The sequence below is a fragment of the Anopheles marshallii genome, chromosome 3, assembly GCF_943734725.1.
Source record: "Anopheles marshallii chromosome 3, idAnoMarsDA_429_01, whole genome shotgun sequence".
NCBI lineage: Eukaryota > Metazoa > Arthropoda > Insecta > Diptera > Culicidae > Anopheles > Anopheles marshallii.
Genome location: NC_071327.1, coordinates 81,896,397 through 81,917,082, shown reverse-complemented (window position 1 = coordinate 81,917,082; position 20,686 = coordinate 81,896,397). Strand labels below are relative to the sequence as shown.

The 20,686-nt window shown below is 43.7% G+C and overlaps 1 protein-coding gene and 7 non-coding genes across 8 annotated transcripts; 4 read left to right on the top strand and 4 right to left on the bottom strand.

Annotated features, from left to right (window-relative positions):
• Window positions 1–2,369: 2,369 nt before the first annotated feature.
• On the bottom strand, window positions 2,370–2,513 carry Trnay-gua (transfer RNA tyrosine (anticodon GUA)). The gene is made up of 2 exons: window positions 2,477–2,513; window positions 2,370–2,405 (listed from the first exon to the last, which is right to left on the bottom strand). It is a non-coding gene; the product is annotated as a tRNA-Tyr (tRNA).
• Window positions 2,514–2,738: 225 nt separating this feature from the next.
• On the bottom strand, window positions 2,739–2,880 carry Trnay-gua (transfer RNA tyrosine (anticodon GUA)). Its single transcript has 2 exons — window positions 2,844–2,880; window positions 2,739–2,774 (listed from the first exon to the last, which is right to left on the bottom strand). It is a non-coding gene; the product is annotated as a tRNA-Tyr (tRNA).
• A 3,525-nt stretch (window positions 2,881–6,405) lies between these two features.
• Window positions 6,406–6,703, top strand: Trnay-gua (transfer RNA tyrosine (anticodon GUA)). The gene is made up of 2 exons: window positions 6,406–6,442; window positions 6,668–6,703. It is a non-coding gene; the product is annotated as a tRNA-Tyr (tRNA).
• A 494-nt stretch (window positions 6,704–7,197) lies between these two features.
• Trnay-gua (transfer RNA tyrosine (anticodon GUA)) lies at window positions 7,198–7,340 on the top strand. Its single transcript has 2 exons — window positions 7,198–7,234; window positions 7,305–7,340. It is a non-coding gene; the product is annotated as a tRNA-Tyr (tRNA).
• Window positions 7,341–7,591: 251 nt separating this feature from the next.
• On the top strand, window positions 7,592–7,727 carry Trnay-gua (transfer RNA tyrosine (anticodon GUA)). Its single transcript has 2 exons — window positions 7,592–7,628; window positions 7,692–7,727. It is a non-coding gene; the product is annotated as a tRNA-Tyr (tRNA).
• Window positions 7,728–7,985: 258 nt separating this feature from the next.
• Trnay-gua (transfer RNA tyrosine (anticodon GUA)) lies at window positions 7,986–8,130 on the top strand. The gene is made up of 2 exons: window positions 7,986–8,022; window positions 8,095–8,130. It is a non-coding gene; the product is annotated as a tRNA-Tyr (tRNA).
• A 7,807-nt stretch (window positions 8,131–15,937) lies between these two features.
• On the bottom strand, window positions 15,938–20,236 carry LOC128712530 (WD repeat and HMG-box DNA-binding protein 1). Its single transcript, XM_053807423.1, has 10 exons — window positions 20,160–20,236; window positions 19,839–20,076; window positions 19,532–19,772; window positions 19,018–19,467; window positions 18,914–18,955; window positions 17,943–18,853; window positions 17,612–17,872; window positions 17,377–17,535; window positions 16,627–16,743; window positions 15,938–16,456 (listed from the first exon to the last, which is right to left on the bottom strand). The coding sequence occupies exons 1-10, from the start codon at window positions 20,234–20,236 to the stop codon at window positions 15,938–15,940; spliced, it is 3,015 nt and encodes a 1,004-aa protein (XP_053663398.1).
• Trnay-gua (transfer RNA tyrosine (anticodon GUA)) lies at window positions 16,944–17,037 on the bottom strand. Its single transcript has 2 exons — window positions 17,001–17,037; window positions 16,944–16,979 (listed from the first exon to the last, which is right to left on the bottom strand). It is a non-coding gene; the product is annotated as a tRNA-Tyr (tRNA).
• Window positions 20,237–20,686: the final 450 nt, after the last annotated feature.

Here is a 20,686-nt window from a genome sequence, read left to right as displayed (position 1 = left end):
AAACGGAGCTCAGTTCAGGCGGCTGTGTAAATGAGTTGGCCGCTTTCTCTTCCGGGTCGCGCATTTCTTTTTGGGGCAGGATTGCTGTTAAATCGCTTCCAATGGTGGAGAGATTACCGTGGTAAATATAAAATCCCTTACCCCATTATCGACAAAGTAGGCGAGGAAGAAATGATCCTCGGCAAAATTATGAACGCTGTTTCTTCGGTGAAATGTTTCGTTTCCCACGAAACGGTCTCTTCCTGTGTGATCTTTTTTATTTCTTTATTTAATGTCGAAGGTGTCACCGTCACACTGAGCTCTTGTAATGCATCTGATAGCCAGATGTGGAAGAATAAAAATACGTTCAAGTCTGAAAACCAAATAACCAAATAAAGGATGAAGATCACCCGATAACAAATGTACATCGATCGATCTTTTGTTTCTCGAACATGATAAATTCGAAAGTGCAGACAAACTAAGAATCGCAGAGCATCTACGTATATTCTGCAAACATGAAACGTAATCAAAATAAACAAACCATAATTGTATTATCGAAACCTGCAGCCACACCGTCCTCTCATCTTCAGCACACGGACGGGAAATAAAATGGACGTAGAAATGCGTCTCTCCCTAAGGTGATTTATGTATGACCTGCTTCTGCGAGAAGCAATCCGGCGGCAAAAGAACGAAATAAAATACAACCCTAACCTAGAACGGTAGGGCCACCTCGGATAGGCCAAACGGAATCGGAGCGAAACAACAAAGTGCATAATCCGGTGACTCGATTGGCGGAAGCAAACAAAAAAACACACGCGCCCTTGCCCTGTTTCTGTGTTCGAAGGACATATACACACAGGATAGAATGCGGAGAGACGCTTGAAAGGACGAAACAAGAGTAGCGCCACGTGCCCAAACCGATTCCAAAGTGGACGAATATGAGCGCGACTCTAATTGCGTTGGATTTTGCAGGATACGGAGCGAAATCTTCTGGATCTTTTACGCTGTACGGCTCTGGAAGGGTCGTCCAGCAAAGATGACTGATGAGTGACGGCGGCGAACGACCGAACGGTGGTCGCTCTTGTCGTTTAGACGGCGTTTTTACAAAGGATCGCTTTCGTGGGGTGTTTTTCATAGGAGAATGCGACGGAAGATTCTCGTGTTCCTACTTCGTCCTTGACGCAGCAAAATATACCAAGTTCTTGTGGAATACAATTTCCAATTATCTCCGCAGGGGTCGTCGCAAACAGGACCCGACGGATTAAGGACACATCAAGGAAAAGATGGTGGTCGTCAAGGTTGGTGTTTACGGAGGATTTTACGGAGTGGGAGGAGATTCGGTTGGCAGGACATTCTGACGAGCAAACGGACACGCTTTAGGGTTAGCAGCTTGTCATAGGCCATGTTTTGTGGATTATTCGGAACGAAACAACTTTCCGGAGGGAAGAGATGAACATCCGTAAATTCAAACTATAATGGTTACTGTATCAATAACTCCATAAAATAAAACTCCTTCCCCCAGTTGCGTACACTACTGATGGACAAACAGTTGGGTACTTGCTTTTTAAATAGATAAAGCATGATGGATATGATGCATTTAAATTGATTTTCTTCGAGATCCACCTCTGCTAGCAACGCTCACGCTTCAACTCTATCGTGTACTGATTGTCCCTTTTTGTGGCACACATTTTTCCTCCAGATGTCCACCACTCTACAGACAGGTTCACAGTGACACACGACAGTCGATGAGAACAATGTTCACTAATCAATGCCTGCATTTGTTTGCTCGAACGGTTCGTGCCTGGCCTCCAATCGCGCCACCATTTTCGTTGCGGTTGCAGAAAGGTTCTTTTATTTAGCTGGGAGCGGAATCATCATCTCACCGCCCGAAGGATGATAGAAATGTCCCATTGAAATCTAGTTTAACACATATATGCACATCGATGGAATGAGTTTGTTCGATTTAATTAAATTACCTTCAACCTTATTTCCATGAGCGTGTGGCATTAAGCTTTCAAGGTTGAAGATACAAACGAGAATCGGATGTATTCATCATCTGGCGCGTAGTTGAGTACATTGCACACTGAGTTAAAGAATGCATGAAAGATGCAGAGGAAGATGAAAAAAAAATTGCTATCGAAGGTGTTGTGAAGAGAGCACTTTGGAGTGTTAGCAACTTCTGGATCAATAACTCCAAATCTATCAAAACGCCAGCTCGACTTGGGATGTCATTTCAGGCCTTCGACTGTTAAAGTCGTCCAGTACCATTCTCATGACGTTACCCCTTTTATATCGTCGCTACCGTCTTTCCACACTCAAAGAGCCTCAACATATTTTGCACAGATATTTCAAAAGTTCATTGACTGAAATAAAAAAAAATATTGAAGACTTCCTTCGAACCGGATTTGAACCAGTGACCTATGGATTTCTTTACTATATATGAAAGCGATCGCTAATGCATTTTTTTGGTGGTGCATTTGATCGCCTTTCACCTTTTCTACAGTCCACCGCTCTACCAACTGAGCTATCGAAGGCGATGAGGTAACAGAAAGATGAAAATGCTTTTAAATTACGGGGAGTTGAACTTGAATGGGACTGATAAGACAGTTGTTCGACGTGAGATTGTATGTATAGAAAAGTTAATAATTTGGAAATGTGATAATCGCAAATAATACTACCAGAGAGTACAAATAAGGAATTTAGAAGCGTTCAAGGAGATTAGTTAGGAGAGATTAGAAATTTAAAAAAATAGTACTTGATCCTTCGAACCGGATTTGAACCAGTGACCTATGGATTTCTATTCGCTGGATGTGGATCACATTTTTGGACAACCATTCGAACACGATCCCTTCTCCTTAGCCTTTCTACAGTCCACCGCTCTACCAACTGAGCTATCGAAGGCGCTGTGTAAGATGATTCGTTGCATTGATTGACCAGCTAAAGATTATTTCCTCGCTACTCCAAACCAAATCCTTTCGGCTCTCAAATGCAAACGTAAAATCGTTCAATCGCAGGTCGTTTGTGTGAGAACCAGTGCGAAAGAAACACATCGACCAAAGTAAAAAAAAGGAATTTAATGTAACTGCAACCGAATGAAGCGAACAGTAGCACTATAACCATAAACAACGCACATTAAAGCTTGCGTCAGCCAATTTGTTACTCAATTGGTAAAGTGCATAATTTTCGAAATTAATTCTTCTACCTTACTCATCATTTCGCTACTCCCCTGCATTCATATGTGGGATTTTTATGCACTCAGCAACAAAAAAAAAACATGACTCCCAACAATCGTGGATATGTTTCCCCAAACCATGGGAACCGACACAATAAATGCAAGTTTGGGGTTTTGTTTTTTTTTTGTTTTTTATTCCACATTTCCATTCTCCCAATGCAGACGATCGTTCACAACTTACGGTTGTAAGTTTCCGCCCAATTTGGTTCGAATTAAATCAATTTTAATCATCCCTTTTTCCGTGTTCTTTTCGCCGGTAGCGAAAGGTGGAAAGCATACTGTACCACACAGACATAAGCACCTCAAATGCGTCCTCTTTTCTCGCAATCTTTTCGTGCTGGTCATTTATAAAATACTGCAAACCAGAACACAAACGAAATGACGGTAGAGGGAAGTGGAAGATGGTAGAATCGAGTGCAAAAATCAGTACCCGGAGTCCACCGGAGCAAACCCGGCGGAACGATCCAATAACGAGTAATTTAATTTCACAAAGAAACGAACAATGCTCACTCCAATCAGCAGTCTGTTAATTCATTTTCTTGCGAGAAGTGCATCCAGAACAGAGCTGCATCAAGTGCATGCACACTGTTCTCCAAAGAACATAAAATTAATTACAATCATTTCGAGAGCCTCACAGAATCCTTCTTTAATTTCTCTGTCACTTTCCTTCGTTCTCATCTCCTACCGCAACCAACTGTCGCCGATTGCTTATAGCGCTACCCGCAACCAGTCAATTGCAGAACCGCTAATAAAGCGTGTATTTTAGTCTGATTTTTAGCTCATCCTTTTCGCGAACGTTCTTCGTGTCAGCTCACGTTGATTTTCATTTCCTGCCCCGAAAGCAGCTTTGCGTTATCATAACCTCACTGCCGATCGAACGAATAGGTCCACGCCGCACTCCTCCGATGTGTAATCAACGGCCAAGGAAGCACAACACAAATTTAAAGCATTTCTTTTTGTACTCCGTTTTTTTTCATATAGACGACTGTTCGATGTTGTTCGGTGTGCTTTTTCTTGAAAAAAGGATAAAAAAGTCCTGTGGGAAAACTCACTCTCACAGCACCGCTACCACCATTTGTCAGCTTCCGTGCAGAGTCCCGAATGAAGGTGATTAAATTTAAATGCGTCACCGACCCGTACGATCGTACGATCTATCTCTCTGTCTCTCTCTCTCTCTCTCCTCCTCGAGTCGCGTTTTCCCGAATATTCAAGGTATACATTATGCTTTGCCCGTGTTTTATCAAGGTCACCAAAGGGGCTTCTTGCCTGAGAAGCGTCTTCCGCCAACCAAACCATTGCACACGTGCAAGTGCATTCGAGCTCACAGGTGCAGGCGAAACAAACGGCGAGAATCGCGTTTTCTCACGCATTTTCAGTGTATTCTCGATTACGACAACACCTGAAAGGAGTGTTACCACTCCTTTGGGACAAACTTTGATAGTGGCGAGCGAACGCAGCCCGTCAATCAATTGCTTCCTCTGTACGCGTTGTTCACCAACCATCCCCAATACGCAGAGCAGTTGTGTGTGTGAGTGTGTGTGCTTTTTTTACAGATTGAGAAATAAATGAATGAAAGTCGTCAACATCCTGGCTCATTCACAAAACTTCAAACCATACCCGAACCGTTTTTCTTCCTTGACCGGAGCAAAACAACAAGATTGCTTCTTCCACGAAGAAAGAAAACCCGTTTCGCGAGGTCGAATTTGCAACATCGTAATATAATCGGCTCGGGAGAGAGAAAACACCGGGAGTCAATCGTAAAAACGGTGCACGCATTACGCCATTTAAAAACGCCATTTCCTGCGTTCTGCGTGCAGTAGAGGCTTGTGATTAATATTTACTTTCTGGCAAACTGTTGTGCGAAAGGGCACAGAAGGAAGATGGACAAAGGGAGTGGATATGCAATAGTGAAGCAGCAGGGTGGAGTGAAGAAATTAATGATGATCACATAGTGGCAAACAGGAAGTCCCAGCGTCAAGCGAATGGGAGACATTGGTCTTTTGTTTTTTTTTTTTAGCGAATTTTCCTTCAAGTGTTTTTGTTGTTTTATTGTTTTTTATTTCAATGCGTACCATATTATTTCGTCCAGATTTGGGCAATTCAGGGCTAAGTAAGGCTAGATTTGTATTGTTGGAAGATGTTTCAAGTCTAAAGTAATAGTCAGTAGGACAGTTTAATACCAAATTAAATAACAAAATTTACCTTCTTTATTTTTTCGTTCTCATTACCTTATATCGTTACCCTTATGATCTTGAAAAAGATTATCATCATATAACCAATTAAGCTGCAACAACAATTCTCCATTAAGCAACCAAAGTTTGTAATAAATATGGTTTTACTGCTCTGCACTTTTTAGACGAATCTTCAAGAATATTTGCTTTATAGGGAACAAAAACGTGGCACAACCATAAAATATGTTCCATCACCCGCTTTATGTATCATTATTATTAAGTTTTCTGAGGTTTTATCCATAACATCCAACCAACATTACCATGCTAGCGGCTTAGCACCTACGAGCGTCCTGCTGCGCAACGACTCATTACTCCGGATTGTCGCCCTGGAATACGCCACCAATCGGACAAAGTGGAAATAATTATGAATTTTCTACGCCAAAGAAACTCCTCCGAACATTCGTTTCCAACCCCACCTTCATCTTAATCCAGCTCACCGAATAAATCGTTTGAACTATCGAGTGTACTTTGCTACTTTTGTGTCACTTTTCTTCTGTAGCCCGAAAGCAACACCAGAAATGGCGAACGAACGAGAGATGGTGGTTCCGTTTCCGAGAGTACTTTTTTTAATGGAAAATAAAACCCATTGCTCAGCTGCACGCACAGGCTAAAGAATCGCCAACTAACGATTTAACTCCCGGAAAATACGACACGTGACCGCCACGCGATCAAGAAGTTGAACGCCACAGCGTGCATCCTCTGGTGAGGTAGGGTTCTTTGTGTTAATTTTACAACCCTAAGCGGGAAAGGATGTTTTTTTTTCGTACGAAGAAGAAAACCGGAAAATATAAAAAATAGCCTCCGACATTGTTCATGGTTTTGTGAAAATATAGATTATTATTAATTTTATAAGTCTGCACACTGTGACAACTAAGTGCAAAGGCAATCATTTACATAGGTCATTCGATAACCTCGACGTACAGTTGGTATAAAACCATCCTATTGCACGCTTTCTTCGCCGATCCTTCGATAGCTCAGTTGGTAGAGCGGTGGACTGTAGTAAGGCGAGGCAAATCTCTTCAACATATGTATATGTTGGGAACACTTTCAAAAGCGGCGGGGGGTCTGTTCCCACCCCACCCCACCACTAGTCTAGAGATCAAAACCCATTGTTGCTTTCAAAATTTAAGAATCGTCGCTTCTTAAATAAATTATCGAGCCCATTTACCCATTTGACTCTAGTTTGGTTCGCTAGTGGTGGAAGAGACTTTGCCCCTTCAAAGTAATCCATAGGTCACTGGTTCAAATCCGGTTCGAAGGAGAGAGAGAGAGCATAACTTTTTTCTTGCTCCGCTGAAATCTCTACTTCAACATCGTACGATCGTGCTGCTATTTATAGCAACATTATCCCTTCTCCATAAGATGAGCAATTCATCTGATGAACAATTCATTCCATGTGATGTGGAGCTAGTCAGGAGCCGTTCGTCAACACAACCCCCAACCATTATCTACATATTTGCCCACTCCAAAGTAGCTTTGCTCGAGCAGGGGCAAATTCGCACTAGCAACAAACGTTGGCCAGTCACAGCAGCTGATTGGTTCCTTTCTGCTGTAAACAAAACAACGAACGGACCCCCACTTCGATCGTTGGTTGAGTAGGCCAAAACGGTACAATGACTTACTTTCGCCTCATGTTACGTGCGTGTATGATGTTGGCTGCACAATGTTTTTATACTCATGATTAAAACTCTCAAGGCCTATCAAAAACGGGCTATCGGAGTTTATAAAACAAGCGGGACGGCCACATTTTCATCGCCTTCGATAGCTCAGTTGGTAGAGCGGTGGACTGTAGAAAAGGTGAAAGGCGATCAAATGCACCACCAAAAAATGCATTAGCGATCGCTTTCATATATTGTAAAGAAATCCATAGGTCACTGGTTCAAATCCGGTTCGAAGGAAGTCTTCATCATTTTTTTTTATTTCAATGAATGAACTTTTTAAATATCTGTACAAAATATGTTGAGGCTCTTCGAGTGTGGAAAGACGGTAGCGACGATATAGAAGGGCCTAGTAACGTCATGAGAATGGTACTGGACGACTTTAACAGTCGAAGGCCTGAAATGACATCCCAAGTCGAGCAGGCGTTTTGATAGATTTGGAGTTATTGATCCAGAAGTTGCTAACACTCCAAAGTGCTCTCTTCACAACACCTTCGATAGCTCAGTTGGTAGAGCGGTGGACTGTAGATAGTGTGTGGGGGAGGAACACTCCTGCAGCAATGCATTTGATCTCCTCCAAGTCAAATAGTAATCCATAGGTCACTGGTTCAAATCCGGTTCGAAGGAGAGCGAATTGTAAGCTTTATTTTGCTAACTCTGGCCAATGCTGTCCAATGTTTTATTTTGCTCCACCACCACCGTTCCAACCAATAGCTCCAAGCGATAATGCGTCCCCACTACGAGCTCTAGATTAAAGCCAAATGGAAGTGGCCGAGCCCTGCTCTACTATCGCCTGCAAACGTGCAAATCGACGTTGAAGTCCCAGTAACTGGAGGTGGAAAAGTGACGGCTTTTCTGCTTACCTTTCGAAAGCAAACCTCGAAGCCTTCGATAGCTCAGTTGGTAGAGCGGTGGACTGTAGAAAATTTGGAAAGTAAACAATTGTTACCACTCCGGTGGTGCACTTGATCTCAAGCTTTCCGATCGAGTAGAAATCCATAGGTCACTGGTTCAAATCCGGTTCGAAGGAAATTCGATATTTTTTGACACGTAGTCGTTCCCTTTTTTTTGCATTTCAAACTCATTCACTTTAAATCCTTACTGAAACGTACGAAAATAAGGCAACAATAATAAGCAATCCACATGCAACAAATGAAGTACAGTGAACAATAATCATGCATGTAGCCGGCAAAAGTAATAAAATTGAAAAGCAACATTCAAAATCACCTAACAACGAGCCACACGCGTCCGGTCACGTGTCTGAAAATAATGTCAGTACCAATGGCGGAGAAAGAATGGTGAGGGCAAAGAAGATAAAGGCGCTGCAAGTGAATATGATTGTCAACTGTTTCGAAACTCACGGCGTAAACCCTCATCGCTCATCGCTCAACAGTTTCCTTTTCAGTAGACGAACCATTTTCCAGGGCACATTAAAATCCTCCCAGTGCAAATGTTAATTAAATTCACAACTTCCGCCCGCTCTGCTTCATGTTTCGGTGCCCAATCGGAAGGGAACGATATCCACTTTAACACGCACGGTGAGATCGTGTGTGAGCTGTTGCGGGGCGGAAGGATTCGACTGTTTGAGTTCCTCCCCCTGCGGGGTACACCTTTGTCAACATCGTCTCCAAAGTCTCTCTCCAGTTGTATGGACGGATATCGATTGAGGCGAAAGCAAACCCTGCCAGGAATGAATTTAATTTAATCAAGCGAAAAAGAAAGGTTTCGATTAATCGTCTGTCAACGCCGAAGGTCAATGGTTAGGGTGTCCAAGTTTCAAAGACACCAAATGATTGGGTCGATCTGACCGGGATAATGCAAATTGTTGGCTGCTTTCTATGACCGTTTGGGAATATCAGAAAAGGGCACTCGCATGTTTATGTACTGCCAAAGTTTATGATGGGCGATCGATTGTTTCGCCGAATAAGGGAGGGATGCGTAAGTGCAGCGCTTAAAATTATTTACGATCCAAAATATTTGCAATCGTAACTCATTTGAATGGGATGTTGATTAGTTTGGTCGGGCCGATTGGGAATTCTGTCGTATGCGAATAATGGAAAACAGACATTTACTCGAACGATTGACCAATGGGCCAATAATTATCGGGTTTCGTGGGCTCGAATGCATGTTGCAGATTAGGAGTAAACAATAAATTTTAACTGTCATTGTGTACTTTCGGCGAATCGCCATAGAAAGTCGTTGGGGTCAGAACTAATGAAAAAATGTCATATCCATTGCTGATCTTAATAAACATACTTCTTGATGCTCAGAAGTTCTCTTTAACAACTTAATTTCCCTCCATGAAAAGGCGTCAGAAACACGTCACCTAAAAACATCGAGTGATTTTTCACACATTATGATTAACTTAAAAAATACACGACGTGCAATTTAACACACGGTACTGTACAAGAGGGGTCGTCGGTTAGCTAAGCCATGTTACGACCGTGCAATTGATAAAGTGCCATATTGTACGTACCACCGCTTTGCCTTGCGTCACAATGAGTGTGCATCGTGATAAGCGTGCAATATTTTAAAATTATTCGTGCTGCAATAACAAAAAAAAAACCCCAAAACTACATCGCATAATGTTGCTGTCCATTGCCAGTGTTGCTCGATAGCCAGCATAGTAACTTGTGACTTTTATTTGTTGTACCACGCGCCTACACTTCAACAGGGCACTTTTTTGTACCGAGACCGTGACGAATTTGCAACATGTGCTCGAGCGAATGTGTCAACATGTAGTTTCAACAACTGCACCCAAAGCGCTATCACAACGGCAGTAACGCATAAAGCATAAAAAGACCATGACTAATCTGGATGGCGGCAGAGGAAAACTGTTTTTTTTACTATAGGACATTTCCATCCGCTTGCATGCGTGGAATAGCCATCCAAGGGATTTCCCGGGTTGCCTCGGTGTTAAAACTAATGGTTTTAAATACCGAGAAAGGTTAAATTGAAAATAATCATAATCGCTGCTCGTTTCATGGTGATTAAAGAAAACATTGTGCCCTCAGGCAAATGTTTGCTAATTTTGAATGAGGTTGAAAAAAAGAGGGCACTCGCTAGAGAAGTGACCAAGCCCTTTGCCTTATCTAAACCTTGGTCCGGTGTTGGTCAGCTGTTGCAAAAACCACTCCAATGATTTGCAACAATAATAGCCACTCAACCACCCACCACTTGACAAAAGGCTATGGTCAAAGCGTCGTCCATTAATTGGGTGGGTAACATCTCTATGTTGCAGAGTTTGACGCAACACGACAGCAGATGGTCAAGCGGCAAGAGGCGAAAAGACAATCGACCAAAATCAACCCGGAACAACAACGTGGAATTGAAGTTTATGTGATTTTAAAGCAAAAGGAAAACTCCGATACCACAGCGGGACGTTAATTGGGAACGTGTTAGATGGCCAAACCCACAAAACACGCTACGTCTGTGTCCTGGCGGAAGGTGAAAAGCCTTTCGGAAAGATATCGCTCGTTAAACGTCGATCATGGAAAGGGATTGAGCTCGTCTAATGATCGTTCCATGACGCAGGACATTCAGGAAACTAGCCGGGTTTGTTCTGACTTCTGTTTGATGCTCGTTAGACAGATCGATCGAGCGACATGTCACACAAAAGGATAACAATTCAATTCCAATGAATCGAGCCGTTAATTGCGCAACAGACAATATTAGGAGGAGAACACTTTGTCAGTCTTCCTGATTCGTTGCTGCAAGAGAAACTAGCTTCAAGAAAGGTGTATTGGAGTTTCTTGAGTTTAAATTTTTCGCTCACGAAAAAATATGGTAAGAATAGCTCAATAAAAAAGTAATCGTTGAAGGTATTTTAATGTTTGGAAAAATTGTGCGAAAAAGTTAGGTACCTAGGGAATAACCTGGACAAAGTTCAGGCCAGGGACTAGAGAGTAGTGTAACTATGCTTAGGCGGTATTTTCAACATGTGTTTCTTAACTGAATAGAAACATATGGGCGTTCAACATATACGTTTTGAATACTTCATGAGAAGTTCGTTGTAGAAATGTGACACAGAATCTGTAAGACAAAAAACGCAAAATATCACACCTCTGCTTGGAAGTTTTCCGCTTACACAATAAAAACAAAACTGATGAGTTCCCTTTCGGAGTACGCCTACTTAAAAAGATAACCCACTTCAAACGAAGAAACCCTTGGCGGAATAGAAAAATAAGTAACGTTCCCCCACGGTTCGTCCAGAGTGATCGGTTAGAACACAGCGGCAAGATCGATCCCGGCAGGTCCGTAAAAATACACAGAAATCTCTCACATAACAGGCACAGGCATCCAAATCCAAAGATTGTTTCCCAGTCACACGCCACGGCCATGGGAAACACGAAAACAAACTGTCTCGCGGGAAGAACCGGCAGCCGAGGATGGAAAGCGAAAGCTATCATACTTCCGAAAGGCAGTGGCAAGGTCGGGAATGAGAATTCCCTATCCCCCTCTGAAGGCAGCAGAAGGAAGAACACACAGTCACAAGTTGGAATTCGATTCGAATCGCGAACCAGAACCGAACTAGATAGGGCAGAAGAATGGCAAAAGGGAAGCGGTCGTCTCAAGCCAGTCGCTGCTAGGAAGCGACATATTAACCGACGTGTGGACTAGGCGAGGTCGGAGGTTTTGCCCGAAAAACCCAACGATGCATTAAATGCGACGATTTTGTCAGTTCCATTCTCACACACTTTCCCGTCTCACCTCCACGAGGCGCAACGGTGGAAAGTGACCAGAGCAGCAAACATACATGGGAAAAAGATAAAACCATAATTAGCGCTCGTGTTCCAGAGGCCACCAGGCATTGGGGTGTAGGGTGGGAAGAGAGACTTTTGCACAACCTACACACATGAGCAGATCGCAAACCATTCCCTTTCCGAATGTTTGCCTCTCGTTCTTCGTGACATTAGAATAAATGCTTTCCTTCCTTGCCTTTCCTTGCCACACGGTTTCTCCTTCATTCAACCCTGCTTCTCATGCACACACTTTTGCCACGTTTGGTTTATGGTTTATTTTCCGATGAGAAAATTTTGTCCCGATTCGCCACTGCCGGGAAATGTCTCACCCGAGGTTGCGGTCGAGAAGGCACACGGGAAAATCTCGTACTCATCGAAACGGTCCCATCATATCGGACCTACCGACGTTTATAGAATCGTGGGATTGGGAGAACTGAAAGCTAAACTATCCCAGAGTAGGGGTGATGAGAACTGGAAAGGGAGAACTGGACGCATCTAGGACAATATCACCCCATTGCATGGTCCTTTTTAGGCTGCATTCAATTGCATCTCGCGTCACAAGCACCCCTTGGGTTCGAGCGGGAATTATCTTTACCCTACTTGTTTTTTTGAATTTGTGTACGACATTTAAATGGACTTATGTCGTTGGTTATGCTTTTCCCATTCCTTTATTTATGACGATTTGCAAACGATTAAATAGTGCACCAGTTTTGATGCAAGTTAGGTAAAAAAAAACAACTACAACAGCTCAAGGGGAATCTCATTTTATGAGCAGCAATTAATCGTCTCATCAACCTGCCTTGGACGGGGATACAGGGATTTTAAATGCGTTATTCTGCACCATGGGAAAATCGTTACATCATAAAGATACTGATCCGTCATCCACGGGAGAAGGGAAAGCGTTAAATCTATTATGACATAAACTCAATCAAGAGTTCCAACTGTGATAAGCTTAATTTGCCGGTTCGAGCCATTCAATAAGCGAATAATTTTTCCAACAATTCTTCACCAGAGCTGCCATATTTTGGCTGCCAAAAAAGGATTTCAACTCCAAAGTTTGATAAAAAATACCATTCGCATCCCCATTCTGGCCAGTTTTTCTCCGAATCGATTCGGAAGCCAAATTTAACTGCGAATCAAAACCCTTCCACAGGTGGACATTTAAATGCCACACATATTTCCTTTTACACCGGCATACTTCACGATCCAAAGAGCTTCCCACCGAGTTCTGATAACGATGCAGGAACAGCCGACCGGCTGACCCCTCTTTTGGGTCGTTCTCTAATTTTCTCTAATTTCCCACACGCAGAAGGAACCTACAATCTAGATAAATAAAAATAAACCCAACCACCGCAAACGCGCCAAGTGTCTGTGGGCGAAGAGGAATTTTGAGGAGGAAATTGTTGTTAAGAACATTCCCAGCAAATCGAACTCTCCCACGGCTACTCACCCGAACAACAAATGGATCCCACGTGAACAGCGGCGTCCGTGGTGGCGTTCCCGCTCCGTAGCACTTGTTTTGTGGCCACGATCCTCATCGCGATCTCGAGCGTGAGCGAGAACTTCACTTAGAATTTTCCACACAAACACACAAAACGCGCAACAACACGTACCCTTTGCAGGCTCGCCGTTGATTGCGTGCCCCCTTCTATCGGCATAAAGGGGAATGAAAGTGATATTAACACCCAGTCGGGGATGATTACACACCCAATGATTGCCGCGTTCTCACTTGTTCTGCTGCGTCACTACGATCATACAACATGCCTAGTGCTTTTTCTACATCGTGCCCACGGAAAGCACTCGCGCCTGATTGTTTCTTGTTTACTTTTCCCAAACCACTTCGCACGGTAGTGTGGTAATGGGTTTTGATGGATGCGTACACGCGTTCTCACTTGCTTCCATAATGAGCGACGAATACACGGAAGTGAGCTATTCAGCTCGCCGCCAACTCACACACACTCACCAACCGAAACGATGTCAATCAACGGATAACGCCATCAATTTTCGATTTCGCATACAGTACCCGAGAAATAAAAAAACGCACACACGCTCACTCACACTGCAAGATGGCCCGTTCCGTTCCCAGAGGAATGTTTTCTGATTCCCAGATTTCGGGTGGGAAAACTTCTGCGCCTTATCGTATTTTTTTACAACCACAGTGCATGAAAATAAGGTACGAAGGGATTAGAAAGGGAAAAGCATGCGCGCACACACACACACACACACACACACACACACGAACAGATTCACTTCGGAGTGGAATGGGAAAAGAAGATACACTTACTCCGTTCGTTCTGGTGCAATCAAATGCAGTTGAGTTGCTGATCCATAGTTGATCCACTCTCGGTTCGCACGGGAATATGACAAGCGGTTCGGTCACACGCGTCCGACTATGGGAGTGTCGTAATTCGGTGTGCGAATATTCAACCGCTTGTCACCGAGCAGTATCTTCTTGGATTGATGCTTTCTTGCATGTGTCGCGGCGTTTCTATGGCAACTATTTAACTACTAACATTCACACACTGCGGCATCGTAGTAGTAGAACGTTGGATCCGTTGAGAGGTTTGTGCGGAACTTTGATCCTTCATCGTTGATTGTTTATCGGAAGAGCCACAAATAGTTAAACAATTTAAATGTACAAACATATACAATATGTCACCACGGATGGGGACAATTAATCAATTCACATCCACATGAGTTTGGAATAAAAGTTAATCATTAATTACTAGCAACACTTCTCTGAGAACGTCCCATCTGTGTGGGTCATTAATGGAAAAGCCTGTTTACTGCTATGTACGAAAAGCAACAAAAAAAAACACTTGTAAATGTTCATGCGCTAGTGCCGCAGTTGTCCGCCAGTCAAATTAATTGAAGTGCGTACACACCACATCAACGATCGAATACTCCGTTCCGTTCCGTTCCAGAAACGACTTGAATACCATAAAAACAAACTCAAAATAACGTGTAAAACAGGGACACTTTGTGTCTTTTTTCCCCAGACATCCGGAAACGATTAATGTTCCTTTCATCGCGATTAATTCAACTTGTTTTTAGCGAAACGTTCCAAAGCCTCAGGTACGTACGGGAGGGTTAATGGTAATGAATGCAAATGTAAAAGGCATCATCGATTATGAAGCGTATCGTGCGTAAAGTTGTACTCCAGGGGACCATATCCTTTTCTCAATCGCTTTAGAGCGTGGATTTCAATACATGACACGTACACAGTACATGACATGCGTTTGTATTTCCAAACAGGACACGCAGCTCTTCAAGAGAACATGTCCTTGCGTTGGAACGAATCTCCGAACAGAGGGTTAGAGAACCCTTTCAAGAGGTTCCACTGAACACCGGAAACGGTTACAACGTTTGCTCTCTTTGCTCTGGTGATGAATGAGTTTTCCCATCAGCCAATCAGCACCACAATCGATTGATCTGTCGATTGGCAATTAGATGAAGCGCCGGAAGGGATGAACCCGGTGGTTACGATGAGCCGACACTTCATAATTGACATGATCGATTTTGACGCTTGCCACAAATGTCCCGCTCGCCGTGACGAATGGTTGTGGAAAACGGTTCCCAAAAATCATTTCCGGGGATGCCACAAAGTGTTAAAACCCCATGAGATGCATAAACGCACACGTCGTGCACGTTCCGTCACGTGCAGGAATCTAGGCCCTCCTTTTCCAAATATGTTCACTTTGCGGCAGACCATGGACTCTGCCGATGATTGAGTGCCCGTGACTGCCCCGGAAACAACAATGCACATACTAATGGGCACTGACATCGATTATAGCGAGCGCGCTTCATCTTGTCTATTCGCTAACCCCGATCGACTCCCCTCAAGCCTGTCGAACTGCTGTTCGATAGTAATGTCCTTGAGGATAACGATGCGCCAATCATTCCGGACGTTCTTTCTGATTGCTTCTAAACGATGCAACGATTCGATTAGACTACAAAGTAATGGTTTAAAAAATATATCGTGTTTCTGTCGTGTTTCAGTACTTTTAGTGCTTACGAGTGTAGTTGCGTGCAGTAACAAGCACAATCTTATCATCCATCATGTCTCCATCGTTTGTCCATCGTTTGGGGGCTTTCCTAACCATTCTTTACGAACCCAAACTTTGCCAATTTCGACACACCAGTTTCTGGTTGATCGTTCTGTTCCAGTTTCCGTTTCGGCGTTCCACTTTCCGCGGTTGATGTGCTCGGTTGACCTTTCGACTGCTGTGTCTTGAACTCACGCATACCAATTTTGATGAGTTCCGCCTCGGCCGCTTCCGGATGCTGTCTCCGCAATTCATCTCGGTTAAGCTCGAACCAGGGCAGAAACTTCATGCCACCGACGGGCGTAGTACTGCCACTGTTCTGTGGACGATTTTCATCCTGTCCGCCATCGCTTGAACCTGCAACCGTCAGCTTGCTGCCGCTGCTGCTGTTGCGGGAGGCTGAAAACCCAATCGCTTTGCCGGTCAAATGCTCCAACGGATTACTGCTGCTGTTGGCACCGTTATGGCTCGAGCTCGATGCGGGTGACGATATACCACCCTCGTTCCCGGCTGCCGTCGATTTTCGGAACGGATTGTTCGGCTTTTTCGTGCCAACTGGAAGCGGTTTCTGATGTGCAGAGGAAGCGAAAGGAGAAACGTTCATCGAGGAGGCGAAAGCATAAACATGAAATATAACTCCCAAAGCCAGAGCAATGTGAACACTAGCACCAGCTGGCACATCGCCATCCGTGTGCCAGTGTGGGACCACTTAAAAGAGGACAACTGAGCTCTACTTACTATTTTCGGTGTGCTATCTTTCTTGGTGATCGCCGCAAGATTGATGTGCTGCAGTTCGTTTACGATGGCCGCATTTTCTCGGACGCTTTCCTGTTCCAATTTTTCCTCCTGCATTTCCTACACACCGGGTAAAAAAATTAAACACATTACCAAAGGTCGGTGTATTATCAAGGTCAAGGAAATACAAGCAGAAGAAGCTGTCTTAATATAGAAATAAGATAATATGAATAAAAAATATGCTTTGAGGTAGAGTAAACTGTCATAACAAAAAACCATTCTCCATCCTTCCTTCGCCACAACAAAAAAGAACTTCTCCATCCTTCGAACCGGATTTGAACCAGTGACCTATGGATTACTATCGCACTCGACTCGCTCTACAGTCCACCGCTCTACCAACTGAGCTATCGAAGGCTTGCTTTCCTCTCGCACAAACACCCTACTTCAACACACGGCCAATCACACGCTTGCTTGCGCGTCATTCGCTCTCACGATTGTATACAACAAACTCTTGAGAGAGTTTATTGCTTACAAGTACTTGCGTAAAATCCAACAACTTCCCGTCAATCGGCCAAATATGGTACAGTTTTACAACAAAGTTAAATAAAAAGCATAATAAATAAAACTGACCACATTAAATCAATTTTTATCGGCACTATTAAACTATTGTACTGAAGTAAGATATCGTTTGAAAGTCTTCGTCTCGAACTGTTCGACTAAACTTATAGCTTATAGCTTTTACTAGCCACTTACCAGCTCCTGGAAGGTGGGCAACAAGGGTGCTAAACTATCTGCCAAATGATACCGACGAATCTTGGTCGCATACTTAATCACCAGCGGAATCAGCTGGCTCGAGGCAATCGTTTCCACCAACTCCTTCGCACGCTGTTCAGACTCATTTTTGCAGGCCAGCTGTTCAAAATAAGCATAAGATTTAATGTTTTTCGTCTCTCATATTACCACTAGCAAAAATGGTGAGCACATTTACCGCAAATAGTTTCACGGCCGTTTCTTTCATCAGCTTATCGGTATCGTCAACTTTGAGGTACAGCGAACGCACTAGATCATCCTCCAGACGATCCTTCTCGCTTTCTGGATCACACATTGGAAGACTGATGCTCACATTAATCGGGACAGGTTTGGGGGTGGTTAGTGGGTACTTTGCACCACGGCACAACACCAGCTGCACGTCCTGTGTCGATTCCGAAACTTTGATGATGAATAAATTGTCTGAAGCTTGTTTCGTTGCCTGAAGATGAAAATATATGATGCGATGTAAGATTACTTTCCAACATACAACCGGCAGTCTTACAACCTACCATATTGTCAGCATTGTAGATCGGGAACCAAAGGTTGTACGTTGCATGGTACATATTGAGCACGCCCGCACTATCGTAGACTACGGGCGATCCTCGGTCCGAATAGCCTAACCATTTCAACTCTGACCCAGGTGATAGAGGAACGCGCACTTCACGACAGCGCAACTTAAAGTTCACGCATGTTACAACCATCAAACTGATTTGCTGATCCTCGTTGGCCGGAGCATTGTGATACGCCACTAGAAAGTGATCGCCGTATGCGGCAAGTGCAATTATTGGTCCCGCCACCGAAATCACTTCCCGCTGGGTTCCGCGCATCGTAAACACACGCAGCAATCGACTGTCCGTGGCAACGACGACGATCTTATCCGCTGCGGTCACAGCTATGACTTCCTCGCATCGCGGCATCGTGTAGGTCCACTCGCGCTTTCCAAACGCGGACTGATTAATGCACACGATTTTGCTCGGGTTTCCATCTTCGTTTGGGCAAGCCATGGCTAGTACTGTTTCGCTCAGTCCTGCCATCGTGTGGTTGAGGAAGTTGTTCAAATGAATGCCATGGTGTTGCTGGGAATCGTGAAACTCCACCTCAATCGAGTTCTCCTTATCGGTCGCATGTCGTCGCACGATTCCGACGTGATTGTACACCAGATAGCAATGCTCCAGCGAGTGCGGTGTGGAACCGGGCTGAAATGGGGGCTGCTGATAGTAGGACTTTGGCACCACCACTCGCTCGCTGACCATCGTTCCACGATCATCATCGTCGTCATAACCCGCATCGGACATAGGACCGCCCGATTTCTGGGTTGGACCCATAATCTGAGATTTTAGCTTTTCCAGCTCGATACAGTTTTCATTCGATGCGTCATCCGAGTCTTCGTTGTCACTGTCTATTTCATCCGGTTTAGAGGCTAGAAGTAGAAACATATCCAAATAAGCTTCTTCTCAATATTACCTTTCATCATCCTTACGTTTATTTGCGTTTGATTCTGTCTTCTCATCCGGTTTGGTATCTGAAAATAGAAGTACACTTATGAGCGAATAACTCCTCAGTACTGTTTTAAACCTTCCTTACATGCGGCGAAAATATCATCGAACCCCCCATCATCATTTTCAGCTTCCTTCTCAGCTAGCAGTACGATATCTTCACCGTCGGCGTCGTCTTCGCCGGTCTCGATAAAAATGTCCGAAACCGTGCCTACCTGGCCATTTCCGTCCGAAATAGCAAGCTCGCCATTATTCTTGGGATTCCAAACCACCTTCGTGATTGGGTTTGCTTCGAATGGATTTTCACCGTCTATGGGATTGTCCGTTTCACAGTCCCAAATGCAAATGGTCCCCTTAGCGCTTCCAGCCGCTATATAGTCCCCCATGGGAGAAAAACGACACACAGTCAGCTTGGAGGAAAGTTTCGGATGGACGTATTTCTTAACCACCTCCCAGCTGGTCGTGTTCACTATGATGACTTCCTTTTCAATCGGATAAGCAAGTAGGGCACCGGTTTTAGGTTCGAATGAGGGAGAAGCTGTGGAAGAACATTAAAGTCATCAGTAACCGCAGTACTCATAACAATAAGAAATAATACTTACAAAAATGCATAACGGCCTCAAAACTCTTCTCCTTTGGCAATCCTTCTATGGTCTTTTTCAGCTCCTTGGTCTTCATGTCCCAGATATAAATCTTGCCATCACCGATACTGGCCGCTAGCAGATCGCGTTTGCTCACATCAATGCTCAACACTGGACCACCCAGATTCTCCAGCTCAAACTGTTCTCCATTATCTAGCGATAACACTTTGATCGTTGCATCCTCGGAACCGGCCACAATGAACTGTAAACGTTAACGTAAAGATAGTAATGTTGTGTGCGCCTCATTTTACACAGACCCATTCCATACCCGCTTATTCTTGGCCAGACAGGTCACATGAGCAGTAAAACGAAATTCAATACCATCCTTATCCAGGGACGGATATTTGTAAGCTTGTACTGTGTTCAGATCCGTGGCAATAAGCACTCGTTCACCGTACTGTTGCACTGCCCAAGCATGTTCCCCAACGCAGATAGTAGGTGGATCATCATCACCAATTCCATTCCAGATCCGGATATCTCCATCGTATCCTACACTAATGATGCACCTGAAAGCATGGAGAATTTGCACTTTTATTCGCATGGAAATTCGCGTGTTTCTCTCCATGAAAGAGGCAACAGTCGTACTTACTCTCCATCCTCCTGGTAAATTACGGTTGTGTAGCCCATAATATGCGCATAGCGCATTGGAGATCGTTTAAAGGGCATAATGAACTAAAAACGCAGATATTTTACCACTTAAAAACACGAAAACCTTACCGAATTCTACTTGCGTATGTTAACGTAGCGCGCGTAATAATAAATACGGTTTTGGCGGTTTTTTGTTTTGTCATTTCTTTCCCAACTCGCGGAGCTTTACAAATGTCCATCGACGAAACACTACAAAAGCACTCGTTTTTCCAAGCACAAACACTACATTTGAATGCTTTTTGAAATTATTTAAGACCTTTTTTAAACAACTAAAAAAAAAAGAGTTGCACTTTTCAAAAGATAAAATCTGCATCTAAATGTTACGCTTGGGCTATGTTTTGGATTTCTTTCATTTGTTTGAGTTTAAATTCAAAATGAATGTTGTTGGAAGAAAACAGTTGACAATTGTAACCATTTGCATTGGCTTGTGAATTGATCGAATAAAATAATTCTCTGTGAGAAACAGGG

Excerpts from the sequence above, each read along its gene's own strand:
- LOC128712530 (XM_053807423.1), bottom strand. The coding sequence starts at position 20,236 with ATGCCCTTTAAACGATCTCCAATGCGCTATGCGCATATTATGGGCTAC. Across the intron at positions 17,873-17,942 it reads TCTACAATGCTGACAATATG|GCAACGAAACAAGCTTCAGA; the intron begins GTAGGTTGTAAG and ends TTTCATCTTCAG. Across the intron at positions 16,744-17,376 it reads TGCCCACCTTCCAGGAGCTG|GAAATGCAGGAGGAAAAATT; the intron begins GTAAGTGGCTAG and ends CCCGGTGTGTAG.